The sequence below is a fragment of the Maylandia zebra genome, linkage group LG19 (genome assembly GCF_041146795.1).
Source record: "Maylandia zebra isolate NMK-2024a linkage group LG19, Mzebra_GT3a, whole genome shotgun sequence".
In the NCBI taxonomy this organism is placed as follows: domain Eukaryota; kingdom Metazoa; phylum Chordata; class Actinopteri; order Cichliformes; family Cichlidae; genus Maylandia; species Maylandia zebra.
The window spans coordinates 19,352,309-19,367,048 of record NC_135185.1 but is presented as its reverse complement, the minus strand read 5'-3'; the positions used below and the strand labels follow the sequence as shown (position 1 = coordinate 19,367,048).

General features: G+C 39.7%; 1 protein-coding gene across 1 annotated transcript; it reads right to left on the bottom strand.

Annotated features, from left to right (window-relative positions):
- Nucleotides 1-4,639: 4,639 nt before the first annotated feature.
- On the bottom strand, nt 4,640-12,922 carry tmx1 (thioredoxin-related transmembrane protein 1). Its single transcript, XM_004540051.3, has 8 exons — nt 12,682-12,922; nt 12,233-12,348; nt 11,928-11,973; nt 10,454-10,582; nt 8,291-8,336; nt 6,990-7,091; nt 6,795-6,861; nt 4,640-6,702 (listed from the first exon to the last, which is right to left on the bottom strand). The coding sequence occupies exons 1-8, from the start codon at nt 12,843-12,845 to the stop codon at nt 6,470-6,472; spliced, it is 903 nt and encodes a 300-aa protein (XP_004540108.1). The 5' UTR covers nt 12,846-12,922; the 3' UTR covers nt 4,640-6,469.
- Between the last annotated feature and the right edge of the window lie 1,818 nt (nt 12,923-14,740).

Below are 14,740 nucleotides of genomic sequence, written 5' to 3'. Positions count from 1 at the left end.
AAGAAATGCAAACAATAATAATAATGCATTAAAAAAAACAAATAAAACAGAAACATGAGCACATACACATACTTAATTTTCAGCTAGATTCACAGATTTTCTCAGTAGCCACACAAGCATATTCTAATTTTCTTTCTTTGAATGATCTGATAAATTTTGTGGGTTTTCAGCACCACTGTGAAGAAAATTATCCTCATCTTAAACTGCTTTTTGAGGGTTTTGAAGTCTAAAGAAACAAAAACATGTCCAATCTCAGTGACCCAATACTCGGATGATCTTAAATTTTTCCTATTATAACAAAGAGATCGCAGTCTTTTTATCTTCCTTATGTGTGGTAATGGTCCAACCACATGGAGGGTACTGAGGGGACAAAGCTCACAGAACAAGCGCTGCCTTGTTGGACACTCACACTCTTACCTCGCTGGCGTCCAGTAGACCAGAGGGACCGGCAAGATCATATAACACTGTCCTGCTTTTCTCATGGATTTTTGTGGTCTGAGCCAAAACCTCTTCTGTCCACTAGGATTTATTTATTTATGTATTTTTAAAAGAGTTCAAACCAAAAAAATTCTTATGCCTCTTTCCGCATGCTGGATAAGTGACTTTTCATTTATTCTATGATAAGACGTTTAAGAGTTAGAGGAGTACAGACACTTTGTAGATTACCGTTATTATTGTGAGAGAAATTATAGCTGAAAAAATGGAAATGGAACTGATTCATAGAGTGAATTATATGAATTATGGAATTGGGCTACGGGGGTGTGGGAAACAAGATTTTGAACGTTTCTGTTTGTGGTTGTCTGCAAAAGGTGTGTCAGGTTAAAACTTGCACATCCATTCAGTGAGAGGTAAAAAATTAGCCAGACAGACTTTCATCTCCCTTCCACAGACACAAGTTAAAGTACATTTACTCTGAGACTGTACTTTAACAGTTTTAATTTATTATTCTCCTCAACAACATCTATCTAAAAGCTACTGGTTGCTTATCTAAAGCTAACTATGCTGGGATTTATGGGAAGTACGCATGTATCCATAGACAGATGACTGAACAGGCCAGAGGGCTCAAAGAGTCAAATTCCCACTATTCATCTGCAAAACATTAAGCAAAAACAACAAACATAAGACTGGAAACAAATGCAGGAGGCTCACAGAGAGAACCAAACCCAATGCAAATTGTAAATCTGAAGGAACATTTCTACCAAAGCAGAGCAGTTCTGCTCAGCTGTTCTGTGTTTTCACATTAAAAAAGAGGCTTGAAGCCCTGATTCTCTTTGGGAACCTCAAAATAGTAAGACCTTGTGTCTGCAGAGGCATCAGTAGATGTGCTTTATTAAAAAAAAAAAGGGGAGGGAAAAGAAATTGTAATATCCATAAACGCCTCATGTAGCTCCACTTAGGAAAATATTAAGATATGAAAGAATTCAAATTATTTTTAAATATAAATAGAATGAGACAAAGTTAGAGAGGTACAGACAGAAGTGTGACAGAAGAGGATGATCCACTAGTCTGCCTGAAACTGCCATCTTACTTTGTTTTCTGGTGGCGAAAAAAGTAAAAGAGTTTCAAATCAACCACAAAGAGCTCCAAATCAAGCATAATGAGACAGAAACCAACTACAAAAAGACATAAAAATGAAGGCTTCTTTGCAAGAGGCCTTTCATATGACTAGAGCCAGGGGCAACTTGTTTCTTAACTGCTATAATACGATGGTTGACATGGTAATAAAGGCTTAATTAAACCTTGCATATTACCTATTAGTAATATTATAACACATAACACTTTAGTGCATATTTGTCTGGATTTAAGAAGCTAGAAACTTCTTTCACCTAAGACCTATAGCTGAAAGCCTCACTGTGAGCTTCTCTCTAATGAGCTCTAAATAAACCAGCAATTTTTCTTCTGCACTGATGATTCACACCCACCACAATGGCAACACAGCAGACTGAACTCCTTGGCATACACTTCCCCCCTTTGTTTCTCCAATGTAGAGAAGTCAGTGTTTCACCAAAGTCTACAGGATTCTCTTAACAGGGATCATCAAAGTCTGGAGAACTAATAAACCCAGCCAGCCTGAAAAGAAGAATGAAAGAGCCTCTGTAGAAATGTCACAGTACAACATAGTGTTATCATACAGAATCCAGCTCTCCTGCTGCAGACATGGCACTTCAGAAGAACACTGCTGGTAAAGTTAAAGCAAGGACAATAGCAAACTATATGGACCAAAGCGAGTTAAATGAACAAGAACAGAAACTACTAAACTGCCATCTGTCTTTGCTTTAGGATGCAGAACAGTACCCCGTTCAGCTTAAAGGGAATCTGCGTATGTGCCCGATAAATCAAACCCAGTATGGCAGCTTCAGTTGAGTGTGCATTCAGCTTTTATCAAGCATCTGCTCTGTGTTCTTCATGTGCAGGATGACCCCGCTGCACTGAAGCGCCCGAGGGGGCGTGTAGCAGGCTGGTACAGTACATCAGGGGAATCCCATCAAACACCTTTCCTCTTTCATTCTCCTTCCAAGAAACATACTACTGCTAAACAGAGCGTGTGCACAAGGGTACTCAAGCTGAAATCACAGCTCTGATGAGAGATACAATACAGGAGTTGTCACTCAAGATAGGAAATGGGAAGCCTCAGGAGAATAAATTAGAGAAAATGTCAGCTGCAGCTTTTACATTCAGAATACCACACTTTTACATTCCTGTCACAATGTCCTGAGGTGCACATTTGTCTGACATAATGCTTACTAGTAGCTCCTGAGGTCAATGTTGGCTTTGAAAATAACTCAAAATGTGTGTGAGAGTGTCACCTGCTGGCAGACTTTGGCGCTTAATATAAAATATGTTCATTTAAAGTTTTTATATTTAGATTTTAAGATGGTTTAACTGGAGTTCACGTTCACTCATTTATTACATTTATTTGGCAGTTACCTGTTACCTTTTCATCCAGGTTTAAGCTGTGATCACTTTTTCATGTATACAAGAATATAGTATATATTGGTGGGGTTAGGTGAATTAGTGATTCTAAATTGGCCTTAGGTGAGACGGTGAGTGTGACGGTTGTCTGTCTCTCTGTGTTATCCCTGCATCAGATTGGTGACGTGTCCACAGTGTACGCGCCCTTCATGCTATGGTAGCTGGGATCGTCTCCAGACCACACATGGACCCCTGATAAGGATAAGGAGAAGAGGGTGGATGGATGGAGCACATGTGGCAGACCTTTGGTTTTCATGTCTCTTAATCAACTTGTCTTGTGATCCTTTATGTGGAGAAGCTGCTGCACAACACTAAGAAGAAGATAAAACTCTCTCCAGAGTGAGTACAGTAATCAAATTCAGCTACACACTGATGCATTTCCTTAAACAATGATACATCATCTACATTTATAGCACCTTTTAAACTTTTCCTCATTCAGCCTTTTACACCATGTACTGTATTTAAGTGGATGTAGCCAATTTAGTCAGTTTAGAAGAAAACCACCCAACATCCAGGCACAGTTACTGAACTTCCTTTAATTTTAATGGTCGCCAGAACAAAACAGAATGCATGCAAAACTGCATAAAGTTAAAACAAACAACAACTTAAAAAGCTTAAAGATTTTTACCTACCCCTTGAGTTTTTCTAAAGATTTTAATTCAGGATTATTTGAGTACTGTCTCTGTCTGACTGTATCACTGCTCCCAATCATTATTCTGACTACACACCAGAAGCTGCCATGCTAAGCACTATTCAGCCAGTCACATGGTGGAAACTCATTTAGTTCATTTAGGAGTGTAGATATGGTCGAGATGACCTGTTCAAACCAAGCATTAAAGTGGGAAAGAAAGTTGTTTTAGGTGACTATGGGAATGGGTGTGTGAGACAAGCTGAGCATTTCAGAAACTGCTGATATCCTGAGATTTTTCCACACAACCATCTCAACAGTTTACAGACAATGATCTGAGAAAGAGAAAATATCCGCAGAGTGGCAGCTGTCTTTTTGTTGTTGTTGCTAGAGTGCAGAGAATAGTCAAATTCCTTTAAGCTGATAGAAAAGTAAGGCTCCATCCTGCTGCTGGTGGTGTAATGGTGTAGGAGATATCTTCTTGACATACTTTGAGCCCCTTATCACAAACTGAGCATCACTGTTAAACACTGAAGGCCCCCTCAAGCTCGTTGCTTACCATCTACATCCTGATAGTAAGACTTCCTGATGGCTGCTTTCAGCAGGATATCACACCATGTCTCAAAGCTCAAATCATTTCAAACTGGTTTCATGCCTGTGACAGTTAATCTAGTAGAGACCTTTGGGATGTGGTGGAACAGGAGATTTCAATCATGGCTGTCAAATCTGCAGAAACTTTGTGACACCATGAAGTCAACATCGATCAAAATCTCTGAGGAATGTTTCCAGCACCTCCGTAAATCATCTGAAGTTCTGATGCAAAATTGGTCCATCTGGTAATAACATAGTAATAAAGTGTCCAGTGAGTCTTAATCACCCAAGTAACTCTTTACCAAATTTTTTATTTCTTCAAATATTGTCAAATCTACCACTTGACAATTTTCTCGCTTCACCTGCTTAATATCCTTTTTGCATCTGTCAAACTGTATATTTTACAGAATAATATCACGCAAAAGCAAAACAACAGCTAAAAGTTAATGTTTTTTAGAGTTAACCCTTTATTTAAAGAAACAATCAAGCATCACAGGTGACTCACTGTAAAGTGAGAATGCTACAAGTCATATGTACAACCAGTTTCATCCATCACCTAAATGATCAATTGGCTTTTTCAGGAATAAAAATCAGCATAGAAAAAAAAAATCTAAATAAATGCAAGTCATTACAAGCCCCTTCAGAACGAAAACGTGTAACAAAACACTGGTCGTGTACTGGGTCTGTAGTTCGGTTAAAAGGAGGAAAAGTATACAGGAGTTAATGTTCTTTGAGTGCCATCGTTCATAAAGTGTTAATGAGACGTCAGCGCACGATGTGTGTCACTCATGCATATAAAAGAAGCTCAGGTGTTTGACATTTTTACAAGTGATGTTGGTGAGGGAAAAAAAAAAGAAAACACGTCAGTTTTATTATTGCTCCTCAAAGCGGAGCAGCATTAGTACAGATATGCCACACATCGCTCTGGATAGAGGAATTTACCAAGTCTTCATATTGTTCATCTTCTTAATCGCACCTACACGGCGTTGCAGACCTGGCCTCGCAAAGGGTTTTGTTTGTTTTTTAATCAAATATCTTTTCATAGTTAAAGAATCACAAGTAAAAATATTAGAAACAGATAATAAATCAGACATAACATTAATAGCTTTAGGATAACTTATGGGGAAACTAAAGAATCTACTGAAAAACATTCTCCACGTCTTTAATTTAAACTCAATATCACATCTGTGCAAGATGGCCTAGTACTTTGCTGAACAACAGAAACACAGCCTAGTCAAAGTGAAAGAGTGATGTGATCGTCGCTCTTTCTATAGCATAGATGCTATTCGAAGGGTTCCTGCCCCACATGTACCTGTGTCAAGAGGATGTCTGTAATACGGCCTGGGCTGTGTTAACTGTTCAAACTAGTATTCTAAATAGGGTCACAAATACAAGTGTAGCCACATTTGCATTTGATATACTTAAAATATTTACCACAAAGCTTGTGGCTGAGTTTAAATTAACTTCACATGAATAAAAGAGAAAACGAGCATCACTGTTTGCCGCACTCAAACCCAAGTCTAAACCATAGCTGTAACACGACGGCTAATACAAACGTAAAGATTCCTACAGTTGCTTCAATTTAAAAGCCTCCATTTGGTAAGAAGGAGGCTTTTATAGTGAAACAGCCACAGAAAAGTCAATGTGGGAAAATATCAAATCACTCCTTTTTTTTTTTTTTTTTAAATCTGCAACAAGCAAACTGAAAAACTAACATTTTAGACGTCCTTCGCCACGTTCTCGCCATCAGACACAGAAAGTGGAAAGGTGTGTGAACATTAGGGTTCAAGTTGCAGATGAAATCAAATTAAATGAAGTTACCTGTCCACATAGATAACCTACAACCCTGTTATAATAATTCAGAGATTAAAAATATAACACATTTATTTAAAAAACAATGCATAGCATAAACATCGTTGCAAAAATCCAGCCGCACTGCACGCCATACCTAAACCTCAGCCAGACCGTTTGTTTCAGAAACAGGTGTCTGGAGCGCTGCTTTTCTTTTTCCAGGTGGAGTCTGCTGCTTAGGCTTAGAGAGAGAGCAGAGGCGAAAGTCTAAAGCTCTCCTTTAAAAAAATGGGGGAGGGAGAAAAAGAAAAGAAGTGAGGCATTTTTAGGATCTTGGGGGTGAGGAACAGGACCAACGGGAAGATTTTGGACTCTGCTCTAAAAGAAACAAACAAACAAAAAAAAAAAAACACTGCTGCTCAGGAACTTGGCTCCTTCAACTCTGCTGTCTCAACGGTACTCGTGTCAAGAGGAGGCTCTCTCTCTCTAAGTGTCCTCTTCCTCTTCCTCGCCCCGGTTGCCCACCACCCGCTTCCTCAGGGCGTCGTCAGGGAAAGCCTGCCCCCTGGGTTCAGGGCGGCCCTCGGGAGATCCTCTCCGTTTTCTCCAGACCTCGTCGTGGTCCTCTTCTTCCTCCTCCTCGTCATCTTCCTCGCCATCAGCCTCAATGGCATCCTCTTGTTGCTGGATTAATCTCGCCTGATCCATAGTCTGTTTCTCTGCACAGCAGCATTTGGAGCAACAGTCAGTATCTTACTGTATATAACATAAATGTGAATTAGTATTTAGTCTAATCTATTACAAAACTCACTTGGGTAGTAATCGTGAGAAGAGAATCTTCTTGAGGGGAAAACGAAATCTGCAATGAACACCAGTAACTGCAACAGACAAGACAGGATTAACCGTTAAACCACTGGGAATGTGTGCATTTGTGATGAACGATGTAAGAGCTTCAAAACAGAATCATTTCGGTTTCATAATGACAAAGCGCGGCAAAATTACTCACCAGACCCAACGCCAGGCCAGAAAACAGAGTGGCCAAGCCAAAGATAACATATGATCCCCAAACGGGAATCCCCAGCTTCTCCGTCATGTAGTTATGACAACGCTGGAAATCACAAGAGACGAGATATTTCAACCCACATCAACAAAGCATCCCAATTCAATTATTCTTTAGATCTTTTTTAACCCGTGCTTTTGTTTATATGTAGCTAAAATTCATATCATCAATAGAAGGGTCCAGTGAACATCTGGCGCCACCTTCAGGCCACACGCTGAACTGATTATACAGGTACAGCAGGGTAGAGCGCCAAAGATTTGAAAGTTGAATCTATAGTTTTTATAGCTTATATATACAATTTAGTTCTTGTTTTAACAGCTACAGTTCTGTGCAAAAGTCTTAAACCTCCCCTAATTTCTTTATACCGTATTTGGAAAATGGGAAAAGGGTGCAGAGATTTATTGAACATAGATGGAAATACAGAATAAGAGACAAAAAGTGAGCTTCTTATAAGCTTAAGAGTTAATTTTTGGTATGACCACAGCCTTAATGCTTTTAGGGAAGCCTTTTCTATGATTTCTTTAAGCAGTCTTCAGGAATAGAAGCTCTTCTTTGACTGCTTTTTGTTCAATATGCAGCCAAATGCAGTCAATGCCAAAAGAAAAACTTTGTAAGACCTTCAGACAGTCTGGAGGACGATTGCTCAAGACTGTTAAAAAATATTCACAAGAAAGCGGGACTCCTTGGAAACAAATGTAAAGAAATGAGGGGCAGCTGAAGACTATTGCACAGTTGTATCACAGCTGAACTGAATTAGATTCGGGAATATTCATCAGCAGCTTAACAGTAAGATATCACGACACTTAAACTGTCATTTAAAACAAAGCTGCCAACGGAGATACTCAAAATATATTTGAAACATCAAGTATGTGGTAGAGTTTACTTGTGTCCTGGTGCGTTTATCAATGTGTAAAGACATTCTTAAGCCATCTGTCATAACCCCATGCAACTGATGTATGTCTTAACTCTGCATCCTAATTCAATTAAGCTGGGCAAGGCTTCCCTCAAAATTTCCTGTTTCCACCTATCTGAGTAATGTTTGATTACTCAATTCTCTGTAAGGTCCACTTACATTTGTTTTTCATCCAGTGTGCCAGCTCCGTAAAACTGGATTAGAAGTTTACAATTTGCACATGAAAGCAAGTCTAATTTCAACATGTAATTTCACTTTAGGCGTGACATGCACACAAAATAAATGCTTAATATGCATAATAACCTACAGCACTGAGAGAGAAATCCTCACTTACCCGGATAAACATGGAGAGCTTGAACAAAGCAGACATCGAATTCATTCTGTCAACAGAGGAGGGGAGGACAGCGTGTAATATAACACTGTTTCAATCTCTCACGTCACTACAAAGCCAAGACAAAAATAACAGGAGCGGCACAGGAGGGTGTGCATTTGTGTCTCACTTAAAAGCATCATGAAGAAAAGAGTAAACACTTCAAGTGATTTTCTGCTTTTTCAAAGGACAACAGTGACTCATTATTATTAAACTAATTGATAAATGGAGAATGAATCATTTCCCATCACAAATTCTACCTTGAACATGAAGCAGGGCTCTAGAGTGCGACCAAATTTTTCAGTGGTGCGACTAAAAAAAAAAAATTTGGTTGCACCTGTGCGACCAACTGTTCGGGTAGCAAAAAAAAAAATCTGCAACCTTCCCTGTGGTCAACAACAGACACACATTTTGCCCCTATCGTGGACTAAACCAATCAGAGATAGTCAGGGGCGGGACCTCTTTGATTGGCCGTGGTCCAGTTGAAAGTGCAGGTGGAAGTGGGAGGTGAATAAAGCGATATTATTCATTAAATCCTGAATCGACTTTTAAATATAACTGTGTTTTGCCAGAAATGCCAGATTCTCAGATTAAAGCTTACAAAACCATTTCAACAACAACCAAACAGCAAATGAGAGCAGGTACACGGATTCCACACAAAGACGTAAACACAGAGCCGACGCATCAGAATCAACTTTGTCTTTCTCGGCTTTCTCACCCGACGGCCCGTAGACGGACACGCTGTCGGAGCTTAGCGATCCTGATGCGTCCGGTCCGCGCTGTGTTTACGTCTTTTTGCGCTGATTCTGAGCTGCAGGTTTTGTCTCTCCAACCAAAATTCACCGAGCCAGCAGCAAAAGAAGCAGCAAACTGCGCTTCACATTTGATCAATGTCATCATGAATTTTGCTGTTTTGCTTCCACGACTATTAAAAACACACTTCATGCACAGCTAGCTCTCTCTCTATCTCTCTCTGTACTTCAAGAACAGTTTCCCGTCTCCAATCTCTGTTTTCTGTATTATTATTACCCACCAGTCTACCGTTGTTTACAGCGCTGTTGGCTGCTGTCTTTTTCTTTTCTTTTTCTTTTTTTTCACTTAAATGACTTCGGACAAGAAAGCCTATTTTTTCTGTTGTTCAATACTGAAGAAATTTAAACTTTATATGCAGAACATTGTAGAATATTTTTAAGGTTATCTGCTATAAAAAGCCAGACCAGGAAAATCTCCTTCATGTTTTTCTGTGTTTTATTCTCAGTTACTTTCACACAAAGGCATCTGCTGTGATGTTCACAATTCTGATGAAGTCAGTACTGATAAATGATCAGAATTATAATATTTTTGACTGTCTGAGGCTAAGTTGAATCGAATCGGGACTTTGAAAACCGGAATCGAATGGATTATAGAAATCAGTGATGATACCCAGCCCTAGTGAGCAGCCTAGGCACGACAGAAGTGGATGTAATAATAATAATAATAATGGATTGGATTTATATAGCGTTTTTCTAGGCACCCAAAGCGCTTTACAATACCACTATTCATTCACTCTCACATTCATACACTGGTGGAGGCAAGCTACAGTTGTAGCCACAGCTGCCCTGGGGCAGACTGACAGAAGCGAGGCTGCCATATTGCGCCATCGGCCCCTCTGGCCAACACCAGTAGGCAAGTAGGGTAAAGTGTCTTGCCCAGGGACACAACGACCAGGACAGAGAGCCCAGGGATCGAACCGGCGACCTTCTGGTTACAGATGCGATTCCCAACCCCCTGAGCCACGGTCGCCACAGATGTAGCTGTAATAGGAAAAGAACTATTGCTAACTTTTCTGTTAAGTTAAGGCCTGATCCTTCTGAAATTCATAGCCAGTGCTCTGACACGGTGTCATCAATCTTTGAATGCTGAAAAAGCACAGTGTATCCAGAAAAACACATTATATTATATAAATTATTATAAAATTTGTGTGCGCCTAACTTTTGTGCCGGTACGCCTAACTTTTTGAAGTTAGCCGTACCTGTACACCCATGGCAAAAAGTTAGTCTAGAGCCCTGTGAAGGAAAACTAATTTAACTAATAACCCGGGCTGATACAACTCTAGCATTAATAGCATAGAGAATTACTGAAACTCACAAAAAGGAAGACGGTCCAAACCAAGAGGAAACCGGCTCGACTGCTTTCCATTTCTGGTCATGAACGAAGCTGAGGAAGTCATCTTTAGTGCGAGCTCCCTGGTACTTGCGGAAGACGCCGTCCTTAGAGCTGAAACACACAGATTCACACAGATAGGGACCATCTTATCGCCTGATATACTATCAAAAAATGCGTGCATTTAGCAGCTATAGTGGCTTTGAGCCTGAGAGCTGAAGTTGAGCGACAAGCTGCAGGATAAAGTAGTGAAGTGATAAAGATTTGAATTTTCTCCACTAAACAAATGAAAAATGATTGAATGAAGTATTTTACTGCATCAAGGGAAAGTTAATTTATTTGTGCTTCTACGTTTTCATGTCATGATTTCTGCATTCTCCTGAACCACAGGTCCAATTATACGCCACTGCCAATTTATGAAGAGATAATGTGTCATTTTATATGATGAATTTATTGTTGATTCCAAACAAACAAACAAACAAACAAACAGAAACGCATAGGTGCTGCTCACCTGTTTGCTGCGGATTTTGTAACTGTTAGAGCTGCAACTGCAATTAGTAATGCTATGGATAGCCATCAGGAGCTGAACTGTAACTCCTTTTTTGTGCTCCTAATATAATAAACCTTCAATTTGAACTGGCAGTGCTTCAGAAGGATAAATTTAGATCTGTTGCTAATAGACAGGAATAGACAGGAATTCAAGAGCTCAGCCTGCACAAATTTGCCAATTCACTACAAACAAACATACACACACCCAGTATATAGCTAGTACTGCACATATAAACTGAAGTGGCACAGCCAGAACAACTAAAGCAGAGCCACTGTTATAATCTGTTTTAGTCAGCCAAATAAACAGTGCAGAGACACGGGTCAATCTTTCAATACTCACTGTGAGCTACAGGAAAATAAACACACTACTAGTTCAGGGGCACCAAAGAAGCCTCAGGTTATTCTTTTTTTTTTTTCACTTAAAAATTTGGTCTGTTGCAATCTGAAAACTTTAGCTTCAACTCTGGCAGTTTAGGCTAGGTAATTTTGAAAACTATGTGGCATTTTGACTGTACTGCATTGTTACTGGAAACATGAAGGAAATGTGGAGAAAAAGACAGCAGGTTAGACTTGATCACAGGGTCAGAACTTACTAGTTGTTCCTCATACAAGACTAAATATAAGATTAAGACTGAGAAGGGGCGGCACCTTTCCATCCGAGTCACCAAGACTGTGGAATAGTTTCCTACTGCAGCTACTTTTAGCTGATTCTTTGAACTCTATGGCAAACCAGTTAAAACGTTTTTGTTCCTATCCTATAAATCCTATTTCTGCTACTGTACTTAAGAGTCCCAATGCAAAGTTTTCTGCCGTCCACAGACCAAACCATGATAAAACAACAGCTTGCACAGCTGGGTTAACTCATTTAAAAGAGGAAGTAAATAAAACCACAAAATAACCATGAACTTACTGGTATATAGTAGGAAGTGAAGTGATGATGAATCGCCCGCTCAAACCTTAGAAAGGGGGGAGACAAGTACACCAAGTGACAGACATGTTGAAGTGATCTTCAGCTACAGACCAACATTAGTATTAACACCTTACAAGAGGCTGAAAAAACAATGACTGACTCACTGCAGAGTTGCCATATCATTGCCAAATCTGTAACATCATCCTTTCCAACACAGAGAGGTTTCCTGAACTGACCTGAAAGCTTTGTTTCATGTGTACAAGTCATTGTGTAGTTGGTAAATGGGAGCGGTCATTCAGACCCACCTGGCTGCTCTGTCACATCCACTTTTGCTATGTTGACCCCCATGTCCTCTCCCCAGTCCGCAAACTCCTTCCACGCTGGTTGGAGCTGCTGGCACGCTGGACACCAGGGTGCGTAGCTGATGGAGATCAAGTTTCACAAAGAAAGACGCAAATCAGGAGCACAATTATCACTTTCACCGTGCAGATAACCACTAATCTACGAGTTATTATGAGTCTGTTATTTAGCAAAGTGAACCCCATGCAACTGATGTAAGCTGGTTAGCTAAAAATAGCAGCTGTTAGCAGAGCTGAACAATTTGAATTTGTCCTGACTACATGTCGAAATAAAAGATAACAATTAAATAAAACTAATGACCGTTGCCTTTAGACGGCTGGACTCGTGTTTATGGGAGTTTAAAAATAAATCTAGCTGACTAGTTGTGAGCACCGGACGTTAGCAAGACACTGACAATTCAATCATCCATTCCCCAGTCAGGATCTTCTCCCAGTTAGCATCCGTTACTTCTTTGAGACTGTCCGGCTTGGCCAAAAGTGGCGACGTTGTAAAGCATATTCCCAGCAGTGAAAAGTATATCCATGACGTGTGCTTCGTTTGCAGAAGTAAAGAAAACATGTTTGAGCCTCTGGTGCTCTTGGGTGCTACTGCTGCAGCTAGCTAGCAAACACGCTGTGCCTAACTTCCGCTGTGCGCCTAAACGTCACCGGTCAGCTGACGATTCAAATTATTTTTAATTAATTTTTCTCCAAAATATAGCTGGAACCATACATTTTCAATGTTTATTTTATTTCTTAATATTTATATTTATTTATAAATATTTAAAATGTATATTTATTTATATATTTGAAAATATATTTAATCTGAACAATTTATAACTAGAACAGTTAGTAATACCTGTTTTTATGTTTTTATTTATGTATTTTTGTTTTATTTCATGAATCCTCCTGGCTTTACTTGGCAAATACACTGGATTTTTCTTCATTATTCCTTTTGTGTTTTAAAAAATTAGAAGCATTAAAGGGGAGCAGAAATGTGCTTATTTACCTTATATTTTTTCTCATCACCCATGATCTTGTTCTACTTCCTCCAGCTGCTCGCTTTTGGGGTTGGCACAACTCCTCACTGGGGTCCATCTCACCAGCATCCTCTTCTGTCACACCATTCCTCTGGATGTCCTCCTACGTCCATGGACTTCTCTGCGGCCATCCTCTTTTATTCCTGCCTGCACCTCTCTTGTCCACTGACTGTTACTTCTCCACCTTCACTACTTTCACTCCTTTCCATCTTTACTGTTACACCTGTCTCCTTCTCTTTCACATTCATGTATTCTGTGTTGTCTCTGCTGACTTTTATTCCTCTCCAGGCTCTCTTACCCTTGCTCCCTACTCTCACTATAGATCACGTCTGTGAACATCATAGTCCAAGGAGACTTCTGCCTAACTTCATCTGTCAGCCTGTCCATTACCACTCCATACAAGAAGGGCCTCAGAGCCGATCCCACCCCCTTCTTGAACCAGTCTGTCACTCCTATTGCACATCTCAATGCTGTCTTGCTGTTCTCATAAATGCACCAGCCCTCACATGCTTTTCCGCCACTCCTGACTTCCTCATGCAGTATCACAGTTCCTCTTTTGGCATAATGAAGCTTCTGACCTTATAATTCTGCATCAACACTCTCAAAGCAAACATTGCATAATCTCTCCTTTAAAATATTCGTGTTTTGTTGTTAAGTAAACGCCAACTACCAGCAGGTGGTGCTACTGTTTTTACAAAATGGGAAAAAAGAAAGAAACTGTAGCTCTTGTAGTAATGTGGGTTTGGACTTACTGGCTACCTCTTTCTCTGCATTTTTAAAAACATTTTTATTAGCTGTAAACAATAATTTATCAATTATTACTGAAAAATGTATAGATCTCAGTATTACCTAATGATTAAATCCATCCTACTGCCAGACTGGTCGAAAGCACTGCACTAATAAGTACTAATATCTCAGTACTGACTATTGCTAAAGCAATTTGGTACAAATTACATCACAAGAGGCTTTTAAAAAAATGAAAACAAGATATATGACTGTTTCCCCAGACAAAGCTGATTTGACCTGAAGATAAAAGACACCTTCCTGCCTTCAAATTCATAAATGTCTTATTGAAGCCTTTTAGAGAGTTCACATCAAGAGATTAGGCTCTGCATTCAAAACATTCTTGTGTTTGGCTATTTCGTTTAGTGGGTTGTGAGCCAAATACTATTATATGCTTCAAAATGCTCCAGAAAAGACTGCTTGTTCTTTGCAACCACATAAGGCAAATGTTTCCCACCTATAAACAAGTGTATGTGTGTCTGAGCCAGTCCTCTTTCTCTTCATGAGAGGATGTCACTCAGAGTAAACCCCAGAATGAGAGCACTTATTATTGTTGGGAACCTGCAGGCAAATTGCAACAGCTTCTAGTTATCACTGCACCTCACGCTCTAAAAATACCCGCCAGATGACATCCTTTTGTGCCCCTACTATT

What these genes read in the sequence shown, in the direction of transcription:
- tmx1 (XM_004540051.3), bottom strand. Translation starts at nt 12,845, where the DNA reads ATGTTTTCTTTACTTCTGCAAACGAAGCACACGTCATGGATATACTTT. An exon ending in TCACTTCCTACTATATACCA is followed by an intron (nt 10,583 to 11,927) that starts GTAAGTTCATGG and finishes TGTGTGTTTCAG; the next exon opens with CTCTAAGGACGGCGTCTTCC. An exon ending in CTGGCCTGGCGTTGGGTCTG is followed by an intron (nt 6,862 to 6,989) that starts GTGAGTAATTTT and finishes TGTCTGTTGCAG; the next exon opens with TTACTGGTGTTCATTGCAGA.